The sequence below is a fragment of the Mya arenaria genome, chromosome 13, assembly GCF_026914265.1.
Source record: "Mya arenaria isolate MELC-2E11 chromosome 13, ASM2691426v1".
Lineage (NCBI taxonomy): Eukaryota > Metazoa > Mollusca > Bivalvia > Myida > Myidae > Mya > Mya arenaria.
In genome coordinates, this window is record NC_069134.1 from 22,095,004 (window position 1) to 22,122,120 (window position 27,117).

General features: G+C 35.3%; 1 protein-coding gene across 1 annotated transcript; it reads left to right on the forward strand.

Moving 5' to 3' along the window:
* LOC128213725 (centromere protein F-like) lies at positions 1-27,098 on the forward strand. The gene is made up of 12 exons (XM_052919747.1): positions 1-88; positions 5,963-6,122; positions 9,566-9,778; positions 10,184-19,480; positions 20,140-20,283; positions 20,603-20,806; positions 21,145-21,393; positions 21,757-21,876; positions 22,566-22,716; positions 23,296-23,559; positions 23,952-24,547; positions 24,736-27,098. The coding sequence occupies exons 2-12, from the start codon at positions 5,985-5,987 to the stop codon at positions 24,961-24,963; spliced, it is 11,604 nt and encodes a 3,867-aa protein (XP_052775707.1). The 5' UTR covers positions 1-88; positions 5,963-5,984; the 3' UTR covers positions 24,964-27,098.
* Positions 27,099-27,117: the final 19 nt, after the last annotated feature.

Below are 27,117 nucleotides of genomic sequence, written 5' to 3' on the forward strand. Positions count from 1 at the left end.
CGCATGCGCACCATGAACGGGCGGAAATTCAAAGTTGAACCAATTTAATATAAAGGATGTGTATTAAAACCTATGTTTAAGACACTAGGTAGGAAACATTTTGCTTATATTTTCATAAACAGCGAAAGGCATTGGTCCTTGACATTTTATTCAGATGGTATATCGCAATTTAAAATCAAAACCATAACAAATAAACAACTCGCCACGCTTGTTTATTTTCACAGGCGCAAGTCACATAATCAAAAATCGGCCTATATATATGTTTATTAGTCAACTATTACGTACAGAGACAATTGCGGTAGCAATACCAGACAATAAATGCCTGAATTCGTTCAATATCGGCCAAACTCGGCTAATATTAGCTAAAGAACTTCAGCGAACACGTTATATATTACCTTTTTTGATGTGTTCGCTGAAGAGAACGCCGTATCAAAACCCTACCAGAATTCGTGACATTTTTATGTCACGCTGTTATTTCACTTGTATGCATTGTACAGACAAAATAACTGTATTCTCAGGTAAATGAAGTAAAATGTAGTTCACAAACACATTTTCAACACCAAGAAACGCTTTAAAGATAGTTGAATTAGCATTTTAATAAATCCTATTACAAGCATTCCTTTCCTAGGTCATAGTTGTGTTCAAATTTAATCACGGGACACCAAGATTTTCAGAAAATCCCCATGTGACCTACATTTGACCTCACAAATGAAGTGTTATTTTGCTGTTATTATTTCTATTTCGAATAATTAGTAAATAACTAAAAACAAATTTGGAATAAATCAATTGTGTTTACTTATCAAAAGGTATTTTCAGCCTTACTGCAATTGGATTCAACTATATGAACAATGTGAATCCGATGCTATAAATAGAATCCATCGACGTCATCATGGTCATATGACTGCATTGCATCATCAAACTCAGTTGATTCTGGTTGACTTTACTATGGGGGTTACGCCATAACTTTAATGTGTAGTAAACATCAAAAAAATAAATATCAACATTAAAGTTATGGAAGTCAGAACTAGGCTAATATGAGTTTCCTCCGTTTTTATTGGCTACAAAACTCGCCTAATATAGGATTTGAGAAATGGGCCATTTTCATTGGCTGTCGAAACTCGCCTACTATGAAAAATATGCTGGAAACTACTTTTTAAAGATAGCCATTTTGTTTTCTGTTTTCCGACTGTTTGTTGTTGTTATTTGTCGAATTATGGCGTCGTCGTCGCCTATGGTCTCTATGTACTTTATCAAATATTTTTGCCGATATCATCTTTGTGCTTTATTCTATGTACTTGTACTATTGTTACTGTTTTTTTTTATGCCCCCGAAGGCAAACGTGGCCAGCACGTGGTTAAGATGGTGTATATTTGTGAAATATGACACAAAAAATGTATTGAACTGAAAAACCCACTATATAAACATAATACACTAACAAGGTTTCCAGCTTCAAAACTGCCTGTTTTCCACATGACTTTAATTAAGGCTATTTTTTAAAGAGCATTTTCCGTTAAATTAATAAAACTAAGCATTATTATATAGCCAACAAATGTCTCTACCAAAAAACATTTACCTTAAAAACATTTGTTCACGCATATTTCCACAATCGCCGAACAACCTTGGAAATATAGTCCAGTTTTGGTTAGTCCATCGAGAAGTCGCAACACCATTTTTCGTCACTAAATCCGTATTGTGTATTATGTTTATATAGTGGGTTTTTCAGTTAAATACATTTTTTGTGTCATATTTCACAAATATACACCATCTTAACCACGTGCTGGCCACCTTTGCCCGAAGGTGGGCATATTAAAATCGCACCGTCCGTCCGTCCGGCTCTGTAACTTTCTCTTGTATGGACAGATTTTCAAATAACTTGCCACATGTGTTCCACATACCAAGACGACATGTCACGTGCAAAACCCGTGTCCCTACCTCAAAGGTCAAGGTCACACTTAGTGTTTATTCACAATGGAGTGCTGCATATAAGGACATAGAGTATAGGTTGTCGTGTCCGGGCTGTAACTTTCTCTTGTATGGACAGATTTTAAAAAAACTTGCCACATGTGTACCACATACCAAGACAACGTGTCGCGTGCAAGACCCGTGTCCCTACCTCAAAGGTCAAGGTCACACTTAGTGTTTATTCACAATGGAGTGCTGCATATAAGGACATAGAGTACAGGTTGTCGTGTCCGGGCTGTAACTTTCCCTTGTATAGACAGATTTTAAAATAACTTGCCACATGTGTTCCACATACGAAGACAACATGTCACGTGCAAAACCCGTGTCCCTACCTCAAAGGTCAAGGTCACACTTAGTGTTTATTCACAATGGAGTGCTGCATATAAGGACATAGAGTACAGGTTGTCGTGTCCGGGCTGTAACTTTCTCTTGTATGGACAGATTTTAAAATAACTTGCCACATGTGTTCCACATACCAAGACGACGTGTCGCGTGCAAGACCCGTGTCCCTACCTCAAAGGTCAAGGTCACACTTAGGTGTTTATTCCCAATTGAGTGCTGCATATAAGGACATAGAGTATAGGTTGTCGTGTCCGGGCTGTAACTTTCCCTTGTATGGACAGATTTTAAAAAAACTTGACACATGTGTTCCACATACCAAGACGACGTGTCGCGTGCAAGACCCGTGTCCCTACCTCAAAGGTCAAGGTCACACTTAGTGTTTATTCACAATGGAGTGCTGCATATAAGGACATAGAGTATAGGTTGTCGTGTCAGGGCTGTTACTTTCCCTTGTATGGACAGATTTTAAAATCACTTGCTACATGTGTTCCACATACAAAGACAACGTGTCGTGTGCAAGACCCATGTCCCTACCTCTAAGGTGAAAGATACACTAAGTGTTTATTCACAAGGGAATTCTGAATATAAGGACATAACAGTGTAGGTTGTCAAGTATGGGTGGTATTTTTTTATGTTCAGAGGCAATTTAAAATAACTTGCCATATGTATTTGACACGTAAAGGCAAGATCAACTTTTCATGTACTGACCTTGTTCGTAGGTCAATGTCACATTCGGGGGCATTCGTCACATACTGTGACAGCTCTTGTTTACTCATTTTTTGAATCGGACAAATAACTAGGCCAATATGAAATCACCTAATTAATAACATTATATTATTAAGATATATCTTATTATAGTACATGTATATAGCCCATACTGGTTGAGAAGCAGTTTCTGACGGAAAGCAGTTTCCGACAAATCGCTTTTTCGCGTACTTTGTTTTGATCTTCATAAAGAAGGTATTGCAATTCAATTAAATATGGTTACTAGGCAATCAAAAGTTGGAAGTTTTTACTGAGACACGTAAATAGCTTTTATTATTATTTCATGTTTATTTTTCAATTTGTACACAAACTTGCACGTGGGGGATCGTCACGCGCAGCGCATTGCATATCTATGAATAGCTACAAGGTTGTCCTTAATTGACTTATACAAACGATGATCATTGTGTACATATTTGCAAACACTGTTGCCATGCTAGTTTCACACCCACATTCACTAAAATGATTACAAACACAAGTTCTTATTAGAAATGAAACAAAATATCATTGATATTTAGTGTCTGCCTGATTTCCAGAATGATGATTGACTGGCGTAAGTTTTTAGGTCTAAGTTTTGGTAAAAGCTGAAAAATTAAATAATAGTTTTCGTATTATAGTCTTCCATTTAGTATATTGAATAAATGGATAAAAAACAATAGGCACCTAAAATCTGCCGCATATTTGATTTGTCGGAAACCGCTTCTCGTCAACAGCTAATCAGAACAGTGTAAGTACCCTCTTGGCGCCCCCATTAGATACACTATATGTGATGTCACACATGTGAAAAATATATCGACAATAGCAGCTTGAGCTGTAGTTATCTAAAATGTAAACAATTTTAGTAGGAATTTTAACACGTATGAATAAATCAATAAACACTTGTAAAAACTGTCGGAAACTGCTTCTCAACCAGTATAGAACATTAAAAAAAGTTTGTGTCAAGTACCTGTGTTTATTTTCATATTTTAAAAATTAATATCTTCAAGTCTTCATCCTGTCCCTGATATTAAGATTAAATATTTTAATTGTTTGACTTTTTGTTACTTCTAAGCTGTTTTTATGCGCTCTTATACTTGAGATGCCTCAATATAAGACAAACTACAATAGGATGGAGCAAAATGATTTGACACCAGTACCTTTTTGTAGTAGGCCGCCTACCTCCTTATGCATTGGCCCCTCTTTAACCATAAACATCCTGTGAAATTCCCAATCAATTTTAAATAAACCTGTTAAATGGCATCATTTTAAACTAAGTATAAAAACAAAATCAAAATTTCAATTCCTGTGTTCTTATTTGTGAGCAAAGCAAAGATAGATCCGTCGAAGGTAAATTCCTGTTTGAATGAGGTTATAACCCAATGGAGGGTTGTTTTGCAGAACAAAATGTGTCATAAAAGCATATGATTTTCAGACACTTTAATTGGCTTACCCTCCAGCAAAGTCAGTTAATAAATTCTGATTACTATCGATCAGCAATTTGTTTGCCTTTATTACAAATAAGTTGATAATCATGTTTTCTTTTGACATTTATCAAAAAGAAATAAAGTAATTCATCAAATCAGTTTTTGCATGTTAACAAACAACTCTACCATGGGGAGTTGTCTGTTTACATACAGTTTCATTCACAGACAGTGGTTTTACTCTGTCATTATTGCCTGTTGTAAAACTTCCCTCAAAATATAAATTATACAATATATATATTTTTTTAATTGCGGGATTTTTATACCCAGCTGGGAGACAGTCTGGCAAGGATAAAAATTCAGAGGAATTTTACCCGCCATAGATATGCCATATATGTTTTTAGATTCCTTAAATGTTGTTTTAGAGTGATATATCTACTGCTTTATTGATACTTCAATCCATTAAACAGACTGGGGCGCTTATAGGAGAGAGTCTTTTGCAGGAGGTTTTCATCTTCGGATATTTACCATCTGTGAAAGTTCTCTCTTTGTCAAAAGTGTTTCATTAATGAGAAAGAGACTCTTTGGAGGGAATATTTTTGGCAGATAGTTTGTCTCTTTGGAGTGTATCTTCAGCAGATAGTGTATCTTTTAAAAGAAGTGTACTTATAAACATTGTGTTTTCTTTCAGTTGAAGTGTACCTTTTAAAAGTAGTGTATACAATTGGGTATTCTTTCAGATGAATTGGTTATTTTAGGAGATAATGCTCTATTTTTGATAGTTCCTTTTTCCACATGGTTTCTCTTTGAGCAAAGTGTTTGATTAATACCCAAAATCTTGAATTTAAGGGCTTTTTTCAAAATCACCAGGATATTTTGGGTAGAGGAAAACAAAATATCTTTTTCATAATTTTACTTTCATAGCAATCCCAGACAGATGATGGTATGAGAAACCTATTAACCTAACCCTTGAGTTTTAGATTTCAATCTTAGTCCTATACCGGTATGAATGACAATTGGTGTACTGGTCTGACAGACAGCTCCGTTGTTGATCTCAATCTGGGTTACCCCAACTTGAGTTTTTAAGCAAATATCTTCATCTAAGAGTCATCAATTTGAACATTTGAAATTTGTGTACATTTTTTGTATATTTATAACATCTTTGTTACATCAAAGAAATACAATTATTACTGTAATAATAGGATTATATAAGATTGTTACTGTTAAGGATTCTCCATTGTTTTAAGATTTATTTCAGGGTGACCGGTCTTATTTAAGCGAGTCGATAAAATATTAAAAAAAGGTTCATGTGAATATCATATGAACATTTTCACACATTTGGAGGAATTAAAAGATTTAGATTTGATTAAAAATTGACCCCGTCTTATAAACGAGTCGAAACAAAAAGTACCAAATTTCATGGGCAAAGTTAGGGGTCGTCTTATAAGCGGATCGCCTTGTAGTCGAGAAAATATGGTAATTGCTTTCTTTACCAGGTCCCAGCAATAAAGAGACAAGATGAGCTGGGCCGCTGATGAATGGAAGGTGGACCTGTCCCACCAGGCACGGCAGAAGGTGGAGCAGCTAGAGGGACAGCTCAATCGCCTCAAGAAGGAGGCAGAGATGAAACAGTTCAAGATGGACAGCATGGAACAGGTACTGACTACTGATTTGTAACAATAGGGCCACTTTTTTCAATTATGCATTGAAAGTAGATTTTTTTTTCCTTTCATTAGGCCACACCAAATTAATGTTTAGTTCCTCGGATTTTTGCCAAAAAAAATTGGAGCGAGCGAGCGAAAAAAAATAAAAATATAATTTTGTCAGTTTTCATAAAAACCGAAGTGAGCGAAGAGCGAAAAATATATTTTTCCTTATATTCAATATAAATAAGAAAGATTGTTCAAAATAATTGCCCTTAAACCCATTTTAATGCCATCTTGAACTGAACCTCTAATGGACATTGGGAAAATGTCGGAATACATACTATTTATTCATCCGTGTTCAGTACAAACATTATATGGATAAATCTAATTTCTTATATAATTAAAACGTACTTTAATATGACATTCATTTATAATAATAAATAACCTTGCTTTTAGTAAAAAGTTTGAAACGACTTATATAAATCTACCTGAATCAGTTTAACATAATATGCAACTGTATTTAGACATAACTTAGGATTGATTTTGGATTTGTAAAAAATGATCACTTACACAATGGCATCATCAAACATCAGATTCCATATAACATAGACTAAATTTTGTTTTTATTATCACAGGAAATGCAATGACATGTGCTTATTAAAACAAAAAGAATCAGGGTATTTTTCAGAGTACTTTTTTGGTTATTTAGATGATTTTATGCACCAGCCAATTGTATATGCCCCCCCCCCCCCCCCCCCCCCCCCAAGTACGGAATAGCGGGGACTTTGACTTCCGGTCTCTCAACACCCGGGTAAAATACCCAACCTACTGGGACACACTGCTGGTAAAATCCCTGCCAAATGACCCCGCAACCCTGAATACCTATGTGAGGCCCATTCCCGACAATTTTCAATATGAAGACAAAACCACATTCACTAGGCACTGCAGGGCCACCTGAAAGGTAAAAACACAGCCCATTGCCTCTGCTGTCCCCGGTTTACCCCTGGAACAAGGGCAAGGGGTGGGCGGGGCAGTGGTTACAATTGACAAGCGCATTACAATCCCGGATTATGTTGCAAATAAAAACAAAATATAAGGTGATAAACTTAGGCTTACTTATGTTGAGGTATATCCAGACCAGTGTTTATATCGCTATTTGTGAAAAGATATTTGTTCAAAACTGTTGCTTTGTCAGAATTTGATCAAAAATGAGCTTGATACAATCATCAATTTGGACCAAACAATGACTCATGTTCCAGTTAAGTTGACCTGTGACATCTTCAGCATCGTCGTAACGAGGTAAAATGTTGGTCCCTTGTATTATGACTTGAATAAAATAGTACTAAGTTGATCATTCCAATTTCCATTCAAAACGAGTCACTAATTACGCAATATAATCGCTACCAGTCTCAGATACACATGCTTTATTGCATAATGGTTGCTTTAAATAATGATCCTTTAGTGTATGAGACGATCAACAATGACTTCAAGCATGCTCAAAACATATTTATTGTCAAAAATAAGATTTTAACTTCGAGCCACATTGTTTATTATAGCGGCCATTTTGATTGAATTTATTGAACCCATGCTAAACCGATCGATATACAGTATAAAAACACTACGCATCGGTAACTTCTCTTTACAAAAACATGAAAACTAGCGTAGAAAAATAATACGTGATTATTTTTAGCCTTTTAATAAATTATTACCTGAAAAAAATCTGCTTGGCGATCAAAATGGAGGTGCGGGCGCACAAAAAAAATAAAAATATTTTTTTTACATTTTCAAAAAATAGGAGCGGTAAATCCGCGGAACGAATCAATTTGGTGTGGCCTTATTTTTAAGAGATTTTAGGTCTATTGTCAAAAACATGAACAGCAGTTTAGCTATAATATAAAGAAAGCAATTCCCTATTCCTTTAACCCTTTACTTCATAGATACGCAATTTTACTTATCTATCCATAGCTTCATAGATACGGATCTTAACGTTTTATCCATAGCTTCATAGATACGTAATCCTACGTATTCGTAATGTAGGGGCATTTATTTTCATACCTGATGCTTGTTTATGCGCTATAAATTCATATTCATAAAGTATAAACATCGATAAATACAATGCACTAAAAAAAACACTATGTTACTATTTAAAGAATTTCGGAAAATCGCGAAATAAGGTCACTGGTATCAAAGATGCGTAAGACGTTGACTGCGCAGGTTTGTGGGCATTTCTGTCTCGTTTTCCTCGTGGAAATTTACACAATACTGCAAGTTATAATTAACTACCAATAATACAACTATATTTTATTGATCACGCGCCTGACGTCACAGGTCATGGTTCGAAAACGTGTCAAAATGTCGGCCATGTTGGATAAACAAAAAATCATCTGGCTTGTATAAACAAAGGCCATAAATCATTATATGGGACATATGTGTCACTTCTGTTTCGCTAATCCGGTCATAAAAATGCGCATCTGCTTCTACAAATTGAAAGTAAGTACAAATGTGTTATAAAATAATGACTATCCCTATTGTTAAACTTTGACATGACCCAATTTAACATCGATCAGCTGTTGAAACACGTGTTTTCGAATACACAAGAATGCAATGTAGAGCTAATTTCTGCCCTTGTTAACTTCAGTTTAAAACAACATTCCTGTATAATGTCATTTATATTTCAGTGTTTGTCTGACGAATCGGAACATTCTGGCTTCAATTAAAATGAGTTTGAGACATTGAGTACGACGTCGAGAATTCAGACCTCGGCGTCACGCACACAAGGATACGAGAAATGAGGATTTTTAAAATCAAACCCAAATGACAATACATGGACATGCAATAAACGATATAAATTTAGTAAACAATAACATGCAGGCCTCATTTAGTAGTTGAATAATAACTTTATTTGTTCATTGTAGTGTTAAATAACCGAAAGTTATACGTACTGTGACTGTTGATCAACTTTTTTTTTCTTCTGTATCATATATATAAATATACCGTGCTTCTTTGTTGTGAACTATTTTTTAATTCTGTCCATCTTTGTTTCAATTCAGGTTGCATTAAATGAATTATAAAAATATGTTGTTTATATAATATTTCGTGTTGTGTTTGATTAATAAAAGTGTAATAAAAATTAATTTTCATCAAATTTGACATATTTTTCTGTTTGTTTATGAATATCATGCGGAAATAATTTAGATAACAAAATAAAATTTATATGACTGGATTGGAAATTTAATTCTCTATAAACTTTACATTGATGACTTATTGATTAAACCAAAAGAAATACTAAGAAAATAGGTTTGTAATACATTAGGGTTAAAATTCCAATAATATCAATAATCTCCTATGAAGTAGGGGTACTGATATGAACTGATAAGCCATGAACTGGCAGCCTGAAATGGCTTAGGTTTACATGAAGTAAAGGGTTAAGTTACATTCTCATTCTGCCCATAGGTTATACAAAAGGAGAAGCGACGTGCAGAAGATGAACGTTCTGAACAGTCCGCACTTAAGCGTGAGGTCCAGTCATTGTCCGAGGCCTGTCAGGATGTGGAACAGAAAAGACAAAAACTTGCCACTGACTTACACAGCAAGGACAGCCACATTAACGCTCTCAATGGGCAAATAGCCCACCTCAAGAAACAGCTGGAAGCTGATAATGCCAAGGTTCATATTTAATGTTATTTTTGAATACTTGAACGGATCACTAGGCACTGAAAAGAGACTATATCCTTAAAGGTTCGAATCATTTAAACTGTAATTTAGTTTTACTTAATGCTCATTGCTTTTATATAAGTGAATTAAAACATCTTATTGTAATATAATAAAATAAAAAATAATGGCGATAATCGCTCAGGTCTGGTAGTGTTTCAACATTGCCAGAGTAGATTTGCCTTATATGATAAAAAATGACTAAAAGTGCTTTTCTATATACCCTTTAATTATATTTAGTATGCAGATTTAGCCTGTTTAATAGTCAAAGACTAAGGAGGGCTATTTTGTTTTGCTCAGGCCAATGACTGATAGTTCTTGTTTCATTCTTTGAAAATGTCATTTGATTCACTTTTGCAGGTATCCCAAATGCAGGCAAGCATAGAACGTTTTGAAATGGAGCAGATGGGGCAAGGAGACAAGTATGAAAAACTTGTTGCAGACCATGAGAAACTGAAGCAGCTGAACCAGCACCAGACGAAAGACGCATCAGCACTGAGATCTGAATGTAACACACTGAAGCATAAGGTCTCAGAGCTTGAAGGTCAAATCCATACAATGCAGGCAGACAATGAGGATATGAAGATAAATTTGAAAGAAAAAGGGTCCGTGAAAGAGGCTGATTACAAGCACGTGTCTGAGCAACTAAAACTTGAGAAGGAAAATATGAAGATTATGGAGAAAAAGATGAGTGATGAGGTTAAAACACTGAAGGATTTGCTTGAAAAGAAGGAAAGAGAGTATTATAAGTTTGAAGCAGATATGAAGGCTAAGGATGAGAAGACAGCAACTATGATGAAAGCCATAAGTATTGAGGTGCAGAATCTTAAAGATTCAAACAGTAAAAAGGCAGCTCAGGAAACTCAAAGCAAAGCCAAGCTTGAAATGGAGATTGGTGAGTTAAAAAGTCTGGTTGGCGAAAAAGATCAAGAAAATGCCAAACAGGCCAAAGATATAAAATTCTTGAGGGATTCTTTGACTAATGCACAAACATTATCAGAATCAATGAAAACTGATTTAAAGAACAAGGACTCTGTAATTGCACAGTCTAAAGAATCAATTAATAAAATTCAGAAAGATTTGGACAAACAAACAGAAGACGGAAATGATAAAGTAAAGAATCTTGACAAAAGAATCAAAGCATTAACAACTGAACTCGAGAATGTTAAGGATGGTAAGAAGAACTCTGAAGCTGTTCTTGCAAAACGAGAGAGAGAATTGAAAGATTGCGAAGCTGAAAAGAAAAATGTGGAGTTAGAGAGAGACACCCTGGAAAAGAAGCTTACCGGTCTTGAAAAAACAAAAGATCAGCTTGTAACAGCGCTTGGTGCTTTGAAACAAGAAACCGAAAGACTATTGAACTTAAATGGATCTTTTAAGCAAGAAATAGAGCAGTTGAAAAATACATGTGCTGAAAAGGAACGTGAAATTTCAAACTTGAAGAATGAAATGGATCATAGAAATAATAATATTGAAAAGATGCAAATAGATTTGGAAAAGGCAAAGTCAGGCCAACACGCAACTGAGGAAGACAACAGAAATCTGAAAAGTGAGTTGGATCATGTAAAAACCAAGCATGAGAATGAGAGCAAAGATCTGAAAAACGAATTAAACAAACTTGAGAAAAAGCATGAGATGCTCATGGGTGACTTTGAAAAGGTTACAGAAGAAAAAAAGGCACTAGCTGAGCAAGTAATGGATACAAATGCAAAGATCAATGAAATGCAGTGTCAAATTGAAAAGGCCGATCAGGAGAAAAATGAGCTGTCAGAAGCAATGGAAAAAACATCAAAGGACAAAAATGATCTAGTTAATCAGATCACTCAACTGACCGAAACACTAAGTGAAGTATCCAATGAGAGACTGGGTTTGAATAAAAAGGTAGAAGAAACCTCCTTTGCATTAGAAACTGCACAGTCCTGTTTGAAGGAAAATGAGGAAAAGCTAAAAACCTTTGAAGATGAATGTCTCAGTACCAAAGATGACTTAAACAGCATCAGAAAAGAAAAAGAAAATCTCGAAATCCAAAATAAAAGTAAACAAGAAGAAATTGATGATTTACAGGAGCAACAAAAGAAATTGAATGACCAGCTTGTAGGTGAAAGCAACAGAATGATGCAACTTACAGAGGACATAAAGAAACTGAAAGATGAACTTTCTATTAAACAAACAGTCGAATCAGAACTGCAAGCAGAGCTTAACACGGTGAAAGAATCATTGAATGGTGAACTAAGCGAATGCCAAAAACAAGTTAGTGAATTAAAAGAAGAGCTATCGCACAAAGCAGAAAATGTGCAGAAAATTGAAGGGACATTGTCAAGTTTAATGCAAGAAAAGTCTGATGTTGAAGTCAGCAATAAAACACTAGAAACTAAGGTTGAAGAGCTAACATTTTCCATGGATAATTTGAAATCCAAAGAACAACACCAGAAAGAATTGATCAGTGGATTTGAAGAAGAAATTAGGCAATTTAAAGATATGATCAATAAAACTGAGATGGAAATGTCTGCAAATATTGCCAAGAAAACTCAAGAAGTTGAGGAACTGAAAAATGTGTGCGAGTCAAAGGACAATGATATTGAGAAGTTGCAAGCTGATGTTTCAGCAAAACAGGTTACTGTTGAACAATTAGAGGTAAAACTTGATAATGTCTCTAAGAATTCATCAGAGTTAGACATGAAAATTGCGGAATCAGAGAAAGAACTTGGGGCAGTCAAGTTTGCTTATGAAGAAATTGTTAAAGAAAGAAGTCAATTGCAAGCAAAAATTGTTGAGTTTGAAGCATTAAATACAGAGCAAAAGGATAAACTTGATGATTTGGCGCATGAAAAGGAATTTGCTTGCGTTGCACTAAAACAAAACATAGAAGAGATGCAGAACATTGCAGAAGGAAAGGATCATGAAATAAAGACACTCAAGGATGAAGTTAATCACAAGGTTAAAGAAATAGAGCGACTAGATCAAGATCTTCAGAGTGTTACCTCAGAAAGGGAAGAAAACCAGCTTAAAATTTCTGCAATACAGGCTGAATGTGAAGAGACCAAATTTGCCTTCTCAGAAATGCAAACAAAGTTTGAAAGTATAACTACAGAACATGAGAAGTTGGCTTCTGAATGGCAGCAATTGAAAGACAACATAAGTGATAGTAACATGGAGTACTCTGTGAATCTTGCAACTCTGAAGCAAGAAGTCTCTCAAGCTGTTAATGTAAATGAGGAAAAAGACAAAAGAATTACAGAACTTACTAATGAGTTGAGTCATAAAGATGAAGAACTGTCTTTAAGGTTAAAACAGCTGGAAGAAATCACCACTGAAAAAGAAATTCTTTCAACAGAAGTAATTGAACTTAAAAAAGAAGCAGAATCAGTGAATTTGTCTCTAAAAGAAACACAGATGGCTAAAGAGAAGCTGAGTGCAAGTGAAGTGGAATTAAATCAGATTATCAGGGAATTGAAAGACCAACAGGCCGAACATACATTGGCTGAATCATCATACACTGCAGAACTATCTCAAAAGATTTGTGAACTTGAAAATATGGTGTCTGGTAAGGATTCGGAGATAAATGGTCTTAGAGATGAAGTTTCACATCTGTCGATAAACCTTGAAAAGGTAAATAAAGTTTGCGAAGAAACAGTCTCACAGAAAAATGATTCTGATGAAATGATGAATGGGTTGAATAAGAAAATTGAGGAAATCAGTTTTACGCTTGAAAATACAAAGGCTACCGAAGAAAAGGCATTGGAGCAAGTGTCTGTTTTGTCGAAAGAAATTGAAGCATTGAAAGATGAAATCAGTGACCTATCTGTTGAGACTTCAGTGACTATAGCTAAGCTTAAGCAAGATCTCACTGGGGCTTCTAATTCTTTGGAAGGCAGAGATGAAACCATTAAAGAATTGCAGTTGGAAGTTGATCACCAAAAGGCAGATTTAGAGAAGAGAGAGTGTGCATTGATAAGCATAAAACAAGAAAAGGAAGACCTAGAATTGAAATTAAATGAAGTACAGACTTGTCTTGAAGAGACAAAATTCACTTTATCAGACATAACCTTGTCAAAGTCAGAATTTGAAAAACAGGTGTGTAGTTTGACAGAAGAAATTTCTCAGTTGAAAGATGACTTGAGTGACCAAGCCATGGAAGAATCCGTTAGACAAGCAACATTGAAACAAACAAATGAAGAATTGAAAAACATTATTCAAGGGCGAGAAGAGGAGATTAAAGCATGCCATGAAGAAACACAGCACAAACAAGAAAAGCTTGATTCAGTTCTGCTTCAACTTAATGATTATTCTGCAAAGAATACTAATGCTGAGTTGCATGTTTCAAAGCTTGAGGGAGAGCTACTGAATTTCAAAACATTAATTGATGAATTGCAAGAAACTGACAAAAGTCGCCAACTTAAACTAGCAAAATTAAATGAGTCATTAACCACTCTTCAAGACATTTATCATCAAGTGAAATCTGAAAGGGACAATCTTGAAGGAATGTATGAAACAACTCAGAATGAATTACAGAATATTACAAGTGGTAAAGAGGAAGAAGTTTCCAATCTTAGGACAGAATTGTCACATGTGAGTAAGAAGTATGACGAAAGTGTCAGCCAATCAGAAAAGTTTCAGAATGATTATCAAACAGCAGCACTGAAAATTAATGAGCAGAAGGACAATATTGAGTCAATGGAGTTCAAACTCCATGAATGTGAAAAAGATATTGCAGAAAAATCTGCTTGTGTGATAAGTTTACAAACAGAAATTAAATCACTAAAAGATGAACTTCACACTATGTCTGTAAGTGAGACGGCAAACAAAACAAAATTGACACAGGAAAATGAAGAGCTGAACAATCTAGTTGAAGGTCACAAGGAAGAAATTGAAAAACTGTATCAAGAACTAACACATGTGAATCTTGAACTGGAAGATGAAAGAGAGAAACTGAAAGTCATGGAAAATAACATTGAAAAGTATGAGACAGAATTGATTGAAAACAAACAAAGGTGTGAAGAACTGGAAAACATTAAAATGTGCATGGAAAAAGAAATGAGTGATGTGAGAGAAGAACTTAGTCATGCCAATGAAAGAATACTGGTTATAACAAGTGCTTTGGAAGTTTGTGAACAACAGAGAAATGAATTACAGTCTGAAATCACCAGTAAAACATCAGAACTAGAACTTGGAGAAAGGAAAATTGAGGAACTTCAAGACATGCATAATGATCAACAACAAAAGATGGTGGACATTGTAAGTGAATCAAACAGTCTTAAGGATAAAATAAATGTTATTTCTGGTGATGGAGCTACAATGTCTGCCAAATTAAGTCAGGAAATTGAAGGATTAAAAAATACAATGGAAGGAATGAAAGAAATAGAAAATACATTGTTGTTGGAAAATGAAAAATTAAAAGAAAACATTGAACGATATGAAAATGAACTTCAGGAAATGGCAAATTCAAAAACAGAGCTGTTAGGTAAGCTGTCAAGTGAGAAGAATGAAATGGAAGAATTAAAACATTGTTTTGAAGTGGTACAACAATCAGAAAAAGAGTGTGCAAGAAAAACCGAGAAATTGGAAAAAGAACTGGTTGCATTAAAAGATGAACTCAGCGATAATCAAGTTGAAGAGTCGATGCGAACAGCAGAGATGAAACAAGACATTAGTGAAAAGGAAAATATTATAGACAGTCTTGAGAAAGAAGTACAGTCATTGAGAGAAGAAATTGGCAATGTTACTTTATCACTTGAAAAAAGGAGTGCTGATCTAGAAGAAGTCGTAAAGGAAAGAGATTCCATAAATGTCAAATTAACTGAAGTAACAAATAGTAAAGATGAGGTTGTCTTTGAATTGAGTGAAGAAAAAAAGAAGAATGAAGAGCATTCTGCATCAAAAGAAAAACTAGAAAAAAAACTTATTAGTCTAATGGAGACTTTAAATGAACAGTCCGTGGATATTTCATCAATTCAAGCCAAATACTTAACAGAATTGGAAGAAAACAAAAATGTTATTGAACATTATGAAAAGAAAATTGAAGAGCTCCATACTGAAATTGAGCATGCAAATGATAAAATTAGTGCTCTTGATGTATCTAAAGATCAATGTAGTAAGCAACTCTGTGATACCCTTGAGGTCCTCAGAATAGAAAAAGAAGAGAAAGATCAGATTAACTTTGCTAAAGCTGAAATAGATTTAAATATGTTAGCAGCCCAGAATAAAATTGATGTACTTGAGAAAGAAACATTGGAGCTGAAAGACAGTTTAACTAAAAGCATGTCCGAAAATGAGCTTCTGCAAAGTGAGATAACTAATCTCAAAGAGGAATCAAATAATGTCATTGAAGGAAAGGATGAACACTTGATGGAATTGAAATCTACATTGGAGCGAATGGAAGAAGAGAAAGAAACTCTCCAGAAAAACCTTGATGAGGTTCTTGCTAAGCAGAAAGATGAGACTGCTTCCAAGATTGATCTTCAGAAATCATTAGAAGAAACAATATTTAACCTTCAGGAAACAGCTAAGGAATTAGAAAATAGCAAGAATGAAGTCAACATTCTGCAGAAACACATTCAGGAGTTGAAAGACAATGTCAGTGAACAATCACAGAGTAATGACCAAGAGAAAGCAAGCCTCAACTTGCAGCTTGAAGAAGCAAACAATGTCTCTAGTGGGACTTTGAAAAAAATCAGTGAATTGGAATCTGAACTTCAGCACAAAACGGAGGAAAATGAAAAGTTGCATGCATGTTTGACTGAAAAAGATGCAAAATTCAAAGAACTCGAAAGTGACCTAATGCAAGCATCAAGTCACTATGACGCTTATAAATTGGAGAGAGATCATTCAGCAGAAAATGCTGATAAAGAAGTAAAACAACTTGAAAAGAAGATAAGTGAGCTGTCGGAGAAACTAGACATTGAGAGGAAGGAAAAACAGAATGTAGAGGATCAGCTGCTTAAGAAGCAAGGCCAGTTGAAAGTAAGTCAGTGTGACTTTGAAGACATTCAGGAACAAAATTCAGAAATGGATAAGGCAATTGAACGTTTACAGAAGGAAAATGGTTTGCTTGAAGAACGTGTTAGTAGCTTGACAGACAGGCTTACTTCATTGGATATGGAGAAAATAAGCTTGCAACAATCGCTTACAGAAATGAAGAATATAAATAGTGGTCATGAGAGCAAAATTGCTGAATTTGAAGAAAGCCTGAAAACACTACCATCTAGATTAGCAGACAGTCAGGATGAAAGGGATAATCTGGAAAAACGCCTGCTTGATCGTGAAAATGAACTGTTTTCATTGAGAGATAAATATACTTCTGTGAAAGTAAATTTAGAAGAAAAAGTAAGTTGTCTAGATGTGGATATTGAATCATTAAATGAATCATTATCTACCACTAAGAGTGATTTACAAACAGTGTTAGATCAGAAACAAAATATTGAGAATGAGTTGGAAGCCCTCCAGATGCAAGCAAAAGAATCATCTGAGACTGTTGAACGTCTTGAAGAACAGATTGCACAGGTTACAAGTAATTGCAATTCTCTTGAGGAAGAAAAAACAAATTTGATTGAGACTGTTGATACTCTGAAAAAAGAAATAAGTGAATTAAAAAATGAGCATCATCACACAACAAGGGTTTTAGGTGATAAAGAAAGTGAACTGCAGTCAACACAAGTTTTTACACAGTCTCTTCAAGAACAGCTTGATCAAGTGGACAATGAATATAAAAATCTTCAAGAGCAAGTGTATGTTTTGACCTCAGAGAAAACAGACCTTGAATCTTCATTACAACAGTCCAAAGTTGAAATTGAAAGACTGCAAATTGAATTGCAAGAGAAGACTGTAAAACAAACTGAAGAAGTAAGTGAAGCTATGGGAAAGTATCAAGAGGTTCAAGAAAAAGTTTTCAGCCAGAGTGACACCTTGAGAAATAAAGATCAAGAAATTGCTCAGTTGGAAGAGGAGCTAAAGGCAAGTTCCAAAGAGCTCCAGCAGGCAAAAAAAGAAATAGAGACACTTATTGAAAAGCTTCATGTCCTTGAAAATGAGAAAATTGATCTTGAAGCATCAGTTAGTAATATGACCATTAAACTGACTGAAGTTCAAGAAAAACTTGATGAAACTGCTTCAGATCAAAAGTTTGAAGAAAAAAATAAGACTGTGTTAGAAAATGACAGAGCAAGGTTAAAGGATGAATTAGAAGCTTTGACATCCGAGTTGAATGATGTGCGCGAGACACTGAAGTCCAGCGAACAAGATTTTACTGAAAATACCATGGCTGTTGATGATCTTACTAGAACAAACACCTCATTAGAGAAAGACATTGAATCTAAGTCAAAATACATCACAGAATTGGAAGACTCTATACAAGAGAAAGAAGAAGCAATAAGAACATTGGAAGAAAATGTTAGTGATAACAAGAAGGAAATCAGCAGTTTAAACGGAGAAATTGAGACTCTACAAAATGAACTATCAAAGTTTGAAGGGGAATGCTCACAAAGAAGTAATGAGACTGATTTACTTGCTGCAGATTTAAGTGAGGCTAAAGAACAGATTAAGACTCTGACAATGGAAAATGAAACCGCCCTGGAAAGGCTAGGAGTGATCAAAATGGAGTGTGAAAAGTACAAGAAAGTGGAAGAAAATTTGCAATCTGAAATAGAAAGTTTGAAGATGACTTTGACTGTTACCCAGGATGAATTGAATATTAGTGAAGACAAGAATAAAGACACACATGCTAAGGTTGAAAAATTGCAGGCAGATGTTGAAACACTTGAAACTAAATTAAAGAAGATGGAATCAGAAAAAGAAGAACTGGAAGGAATGGTTGAATACACTAGCATGGAGAGTTCAGGAAAAGATGATGAGATAAATGAGTTGAAAGAGAAGCTGAATAATGTGGAAGGTAATAAAGGCAATGTGACAAAAGAATTAAAAGAAAAGGAAGATGAGTGTACAAAACTGAGACAACAACTGGCAGAAACTGAAGACTGTTTAACTGCTGTTCAGACTGAGAAGACACTTCTAGAAAAGGAAATTTGCAGTGGGCAAACTGATGCTTTGAAGAAATCAAGTGAATGTGAGGAATTGCAAGACAAAGTTAGGTCATTGGAAAACGATTGTGATAACTTTAAGGACATGCTGGAATCAATGGAATTTGAGCATAAAACATTGGTAGACCAGAATGAAATATTGGAAAAAGAGGTAAAGTCATTAAAAGACATTATTGAAAAGGAATCAAACAGTAATTTAAATGCTGAAAATATATATGAACAGAACTTGCGCTCAAATGAGCTGAAAATTAAAAATCTTGAAGGGGAGTTGGAAAAAATGAGAGTGAGGAATATTGAAATCGTAGACAGCTTGAATATGGAACTCAGTGACTTGCAACAGCAGTTGAATAGACTTACTGAGTCAGAAAGGGAACTCAATATAGAAAAGAAGTCTTTGGAAGACCAGATCCGATCAATGAAAGCTACATACAGTGAAGCTGATGCTATCCAGCAAGATTTGAGGGATGCCAGGACAGAGCTTGCCAGTCTGACTTCCGTGAGGCTGGATCTTGAACAGCGTGTAGCCACACAGGAGCGGGAGAAATCTGACCTATTGGGGCAGTTCCTGGCCCTCGAGGACAAGCATTGTGCCCTGCAGAAAGACACAGACACATGCCGGGCTCAGGTGAGTTAAATAGGAATTTTTCACAGTGCATGAACATTTCATTCTTGAATTAAAGTCTTTAACTAAATCATTTTAATATGAATGTGGTTTTTATTCAACCAGTGACCATCATTAAATGCCTGCAAACATAAGATTCAGATGATGATAATAATGACAATGATTTTGTTATACATGTAAATAAAAGTACTTTTTAATAATCACTGTTAAGATAAAAAAATTAATAAGTTCAATATTTGTATATGAACATAAAAATGTTATAATTAGCAAATGCGTGAATAAAACTAGATAACTAAATCTAAAATTCCTAATACAAAACTTTAAATTCAGTAATTTATAAAATATGAAACAATAAATTCCACAGTATAATGGGCAGATTGTTCAGAACTTTGTTATATTTAACAACTTTGTTAACGTCATTGTACATGTAGTTTACCATCAAAATGTTACTGCTCTGGAAGATCATATTTACTCAATTCTGTTCCATTTTATTTCTAACAAGATTTCAAACAACTGGTTCAGCTGTACTTGTTTATATTTAAATGTGTGAGCACATCAGCAAATATTTCCTGTTTGAAAGTTAACAACAATGCCTTTAATCTTGTGTTAACTTAAACAAATTTCTGATCAATCAGCCCAATATAACTTAATACTTGTATCAGGTGAATGAGCTGGAGGGTGAAGTGCAGGCTCACATGTCAACTGTAAAACAACTAGAGGTTGAACTAAGGGAGGCACAGCATTCAGCAAGTCAGGCCAGGAAAGATGCTGGCAACCTTAAGACTGAGATGAGCGACCTTAAACAGGTCAGTATAGGGCAAGGATATTTTTGGGGTTGAAGGGTATTAAGAGGACCAGGTTCTGGAGGTACAGGATACAGGAAGCTAGGCTAGGAAAGATGCCGACAATCTGGAGACTTGAGATGAACTACCATTGACCGCCCAGTGAGAATTGCTTGAGGGGTTGGATATGCTTAAATAAATGATAACAATACTTTCTTGCAAATGATCCGCATCCAAGTATTCATAATTATCATGGACATATCAGTGAATACTAATATGACATAATTTTATGTTTCTAATGTAGTTGTACGGTACATTGATCATCATTATTCATATTATACAGGTGAATGTGGAGCTAGTGGAAAACTTGACTGCAATGACCAGTGAGACTGACAGGCTGAGACAGGAGGTGACCGCTCTACAGGCTGTGAACGACCGACTACAAGCAGATAGAGACAACTTGATCGCGGTCCAGGGGGAGCTTGACCACTTGAAGGAAAAACTGACCACTTTACAGGACAGGGTGTTGTTGGTGGAGACAGAAAAGGTACATGATACAGATTTTAGCGTGTTAAACACATTTAACCCCTATTTATTGACTGTGGTTTAAGATCAATAAATTCTATTCAGTACTAGATATGTTCAATAGATTCAATTTAATGTAAATAAACTTAATTTGACCAGTCAAACAAATTATCTCACAATATAATTATAAATACTTATTATAATGAAGTTGTATGTTTTTCTTGTTGACTAGAGAAGGACATGTTACTTAAATATTGGTTTGTCAATAACACTCAATCATATTTATTCATGGTCTTAGTAGCATTTGCAAAAAGGTATGGCCCACAGTCATTTCAAACAAATCTTTGTTTCTCTTTACAGTCTGAGCAGAATGCAGTGCTGCAAGAATTAAAAATGGAGTTAAATGATATGAAAACAGACAATCAACGTTTAAAACATTTGGAGACTGAGGAAGCGGAATTAGGTCCCTTGAGGACTCAACTTGAGGCACAAGGAGTGGAGCTGGAGCGTAGGCAACAGGAAGTTGAGAGACTGAAGGGGGAGTTGGAGAAGGCGGGGCAAGTCACGCAGGAGCAGGGTGGGGCACAGGCCGACCAGGATATGAAGGCTGTAAGTTGTGGTGGCCTGAATAATTGATATTCATAAACTATTGTATTTAGTAAGAAAGGCACAAAATATGAATCCCTTTGAAAATTCAAATTATCAGCTTTATATTTGCAATCATATGCCTTTTTTGTAAATAATAAGCATTTAATAACTGAAATCCATCATATTTATCGAAACTTTGATTTCAAGATTAAAAACAAACTTATTATACATTGACACTTTGTAAAACACTTAACATATCACAACAAAATGTAGAGAAATTTAAAATAGTCTCCCCTTTTGGTTGGTCCCTGAAGTTTATATGTGGTAAATTAATGTTTGAAATCTAAGACAAACCAATCAATACATGTGTTTGTGATTCTTTAGACCCTAGAGAAGTGGTCGAGCCGGTGCTCTCGTCTGAACAGTCAGCTACAGATGGAGAAGAAGACTAATAGTAAACTCCAGGAACAGTTGGCTAATGTCAGAGCTAGCATTGCAGAAAAGGTATGACATAATCGGGGTTGTTGCTAGCAAGAAATTTTAGCAATTGCCATGTCATTTAACCATTAGTTGGTTATAGTTTCTTCCTGGAAGTTTATTGTTGGAGATATTATAAAGGTATAGGTTATTTTCCTGAAATACCGACAAATATAGACCTGATAAACAACACATTTTAAACAAATGCCAGTTTAATTGGGAATGGGTGCAAATTAAATACCATCGCCTTGTCATTTAGGAAAGAAACATAAGTTGTGTATGTTTTTGCATCTCATTTGATATTTCTCCTTTTTTACTACATTTTGTACCCTGATACAACTTAAGGCTCTTTTTTCTAAAAGCGGTCTTGGCTATCAAGTTACAATAAATTGGTGATTTTAAACATATATTTTGGACATGTTTTCAGCAGTTCAAAGAAATTTGAGCAAAAGGAAATGGTAGCATAATGTTTTAAGATGTGAACAATGGCAAGTGTTTTCCTGAAAGTGTTCAGCAACCAGCTTAAAAAAGGCTAAATGTTTATGTATTTCACCATTTACTTTAACCATAGGTATTTGAGGGGTGAAAACAATTGGCTGTAAGGTCAGAGGTAGACAGCTATTTGGAAATTTCATGCCCTTACATCCAGTGTTTACAACTTAAAGGTGTTGCTATTTAATGACTTCTCATGCTAAATCTGTTTGTTTGTTTTCCAGATATCAGAGGCCACAGCGAACCTTCAAGGTGAACTGGCGACTGCACGGTCAGAGGCCGACAGCTACCTAGACAGATACCACACCCTAACACGGCAGTATACACAACTTGAAGCCGAGTGTGGGCGCCTAAAGCAGCAATTACTGTTATCAGGTAATTTTTAATTTGATATAGAAGTGTTTGTAATGTATGTCATTCTATTGTTCTATTTCTTTTTTAACATATATTTTTTTTCAACATTTTTATCTGGATCAGGTCAGATACACTTAATTAAGCCAATTGTCTGGAGCCATTACTATGTAACTATTAGAAAAAAAGTAATGAAACCTGAGATATGAAGCATCTATAGCTGTAGTGCGGTGATGCTCATGACAATTTTATGTGGATGAGATAGTAGCACCTGTTTTCTTTAATTGATAAAAAAATGAACAGAAATAATGCAACAATTGCGTCAAACTATATTTGCCATTTGTTATTTAATTTTTTTAAACTTATTTGTTTGAAGCCATAAGTATATATAAAAAATAATAAAAAAATGTGACTTATAGAAACTTATTTTAAGTGTGGATAACAAGTGTTCAATAGTCATTTTTTTTTTTTAAATAAAATACTCCTTGCAGATCTCTGCAATCTTGAACTGTTTGGTTCTTCAGTAAGAAGTTCTTTGACTGGGATACTAAATCTATAATTTGCTTGTCATCTTAATTTTTGCACTACATTATTTAACTTCAGATGTTAAACCAGTGACAACATCCAGTGGGCAGGATTCCACTCCGGTCCCAACTTTGCGACGTACCAGAAGCTCATCTCGTCAGCGGTCACTCATAAATGCCACTCCGTCACCCTCCCAGACTGACACAGAGACGCCCGAGTCAAGGGCTGTTAATATGCGTACCTCTGAGGGAGGCGGAATTATGGCCGACCAGGGATCAACAGTTACGGTTGCCAGCGTTGGGACAGCACCTGTGGCTAAGAGATTGCGAAGTTCTGACCAGGGTATGCTACTCATGTCATTTAAATTTATTGTCTTTACAAGTTCTTCCCCTTATTATGTTTCAGAATAACCAGGTCAGGAAATCACTGATGTGCTGTAGAAATTGATACACTGAAACTGAATTTCAGTTGATAAATACATTGTAGTTAACAAACATCAATTTTGGCCTTATGCATGAGCAAATAAGACATCCTGCAAGCTTTGCATAGAAATAAAAAATAATATAAGAACTTCATCAAAAATAATTTTAAATTTACCAAAATGTAATAATTACTGGATCTGTTGAAATTCTTATCCAAAATAGTTATGTTAAGATTCAGATTTGAGATTCTAATGTTGATTACTTTCTTATGGAATATTTATAGACATAACAATTAGTCATTTCTGTTTACAGGAGTTGACAGCCTTGTCACTAAATTGGTTGTAGAAGAAGAAAAAACTCCAAAGAGGAAAAGTCCCCATAGTCTGTCAAGGTCCAAAAACAAGGCAGAGAAAAGCTGTGTAGTGACCCCTGACCAAAAAGACAGTACCAAAGTTGACAGTCTGGTCACACAAACATCGAGTTCAGCATTGATAACAATGTTTAGCAGGTCTGCTGAAGCAGATAATGAGAGCTTGGAGGTAATTGAAAGTGCCATTAAAACTGAAAATGAAAACAGTGAGTCACAGTCAGATAGTGCCAATTCTACTAAAAGCAATGTCACAGATAGGAGTATGTCTCCAGTTCTCAGCAAACGGAAAATTCTCCATGCAAACCAGACAGTGAAAACTTCTTTGGGAATGCCAATGAAGCCAAAGGGACTCCGAGGCAAGAGGTTGCAGACATCTACGGTTCCTATTGCTCAGGATTCTACTACTGAGACGCGGCCAGTTGTGAAGAAACTGGACACTTCTGCAATCCCGGCTCAGGGTCTAGACACTTTGTTGTCTACTTCTAGGTCAGGTCAGCAACCGAGCAAGAAAATGGATACCAGTGTCAATGTCACAAGGGTAATACTTTCTTTTCTATTGAGGAATTTTTCTAATAAATACAAAGGAGCTCTAAATGATAAACCATCTTTCAACTGACAGACACTTTGTTGTTGTTTTTATTAAAATCAAGTTTTGTTATTGTTGAGGAGAAGAATTTGCAAGAAGATTTTCATTAATGTAACCTTTCTGTTCTTACCTTCTTTCAGAAGAATCCCTTGGGGACAATTACCAACAGCCCTGTGAAGAAGGCTCCTGTATCAGGCGCAGGTCGTGTGGAGCGGGAGATAGGGGCCGCTCCCCTGGCAGGGCCTCAGCGTACGTTGAGTAGGGGTAAATCACCCAAGCCATTGAGGCCCAGGGGTAGGGCCGTGCAGGAGGAACAGAGTTCCATCACAGAGCAGAAAGAGGAGGTGCCCGAGTGTACAACACAGTGATGTTATTTTGACTAAGGTGTTTAGGTGTTACCCTGACAGGCTGTCATTTTGCTATCCTGAGCGTAAAACACAGTGAACGTTGAATGAAACTGGGGTGCACAACTCTGGATTTGCTAGTTCAGATACAACTTGGTGACAAGGAGGCTTGTTACTTTGAGTGTCAAACTTTATATACATGCTAGCCTGCAAAGTGTCTATTGAACAACATTTGGACCTTTGAAACTTGAGTGTGAAATTCATTATTGGAATGTAAAACACAGTGAATAGGTCTGATGATTAGCCTGCCTAAGTGACTGTGTTAAACCCTATTAAAATCATTAATGTAATGTGCAGCACCATAAACTTGCTTGTCTGGGTATGTTGCACTGAACTAATATTTAAAGATGAATGGGCTAGGAAAAGGTGTAAAACCTGTATACACATTCTAGCCAGAGTGTAAGACACTGCATTTGTGTGAGCTGAAAGTAGATCAGGGTTAAGGAACATGGTCATTTCAGAACATAGATATATGATGGATTAAGAATCTGGGATTTCACTGAAGCAGGAAACATGAGTCCCTTAGGCAATTTTCTTGCTGGGGACCCCTTTCCAACTTACTATGCATCACTTAGACAACCAAAATAAACTTTGAGTTTAAGCATTATTTTGGGGCAGCAAAATTACCAATATACCCCAATTTGTCAACCATGAGGATATCAGGACCCTCATTAGGAAATTCGTTTGGAAAACCCCGTGTAAAATATAAAAAATAATGTAATTCAGCATTTATAAACCATATAGCAACACTAGCAATGTGCACTGCTAATTAAGCCATTCATATGATCTCATTTGTTTAAAACAAGTACTTCTAATGCTTATATGTTTAACTTCCTATTTATATCATACTAGTATACATGTAAGTAGTAATACCTAGTGTTGCCATAAAGGCCTGCTGCTTCCCAGTGTTGTCATTCATTGTACATTCTTTGGTAACTTATTTCAAACCTATGTTTATGGTAAAATGTCTTTAACTTTATATTATGTAAGTGTAGTAATTATTTTATTATTTTTACTCTAATTTTAGTTCACTAATCGTCTATTACACTTGTGTTATGCTTATTGTAATTGTAATGAAAGACCATTTGTGCTCTGTTGGATATTCAAATGCCTGTATACATCTTTAAACAAATAAAACCCAGCAATTTTGTAATATAAGAAAATTAAAAATAGATGCTGTAGTTCTAAGAGTGTTTCTGTTTCCTACCCAAGTTATTGTTGTTTTTGTTCATCCAAACACTGACAGATTAGTCAACTTTGTTGTTATTGAGTTATTTATTTTCTCTACACGAACTTCACATATTTGATGTGCACAATTACTATCGAGTATTAATTTTCCTGCACTGGTTAGTTTTGTGTTTGTGCTTAAATTGTTTGTTTTGACTGTTAGGTATAATTGTGATGCCACGCTTCGAAGTATGTTATTATGTTATTCTATTCATCGGTGGTATTGTTTGTTAGTGGGGTGGTTATTTATCTATTCTGAAGGTTATCTGATGTACGCTTTGGAATGCCTGGTGATCACATTCCATAACCTTGGTATCATTTCAAATCGTTTAATGTGTGGATAAAAAAATGACCAAAAACAATATGAAAAAATCTAGGCTGTATTAGCCTCAATAGATTGAAAATAGGCCTTTCCATATCTGATTTTGGTTGAAATAAGGAACAGAAACTGTTATGTCTTTATCTATAATGGAGATGTATTTTACATATTAGTTGTTGGCAAGAAATACCCTTTCCTTTCTTTTTCTGTAGAGACTGAGGACCCCTTTTATTTGCCCCATAATAGGGAGCATGATGAAATACCCTTTCAAATGTTGTCAAAATTGTATTGGTTCATCAGGCATTCAAATTGAACATTATTGCCAATGCCTGAAATAATCGAAAAGCTCATGTGTACATCAGATAACTTCATTGCACCAGTGCTTATTCATACACTTGCACCAGTACATGTTGAACATTTTTTTTTTACATTCTTAATCCTGCATATTCTTTAGTGTAGAGTTTATATCAGTAATAAGTAGTTCATTTAGCTTTGTTTTTTCTATCACATTACCTGTCTGATATTTGTTTCAATAAATACTAGTTTCACAATATATCTGTGTTGTTCTTTCC

Bases quoted from the DNA above. Each gene is read 5' to 3' on its own strand.
- LOC128213725 (XM_052919747.1), top strand. From the start codon at position 5,985: ATGAGCTGGGCCGCTGATGAATGGAAGGTGGACCTGTCCCACCAGGCA. The intron at 20,284-20,602 runs GTCAGTATAGGG...CATATTATACAG, and splicing joins AGATGAGCGACCTTAAACAG to GTGAATGTGGAGCTAGTGGA. The intron at 22,717-23,295 runs GTAATTTTTAAT...ATTTAACTTCAG, and splicing joins GCAGCAATTACTGTTATCAG to ATGTTAAACCAGTGACAACA.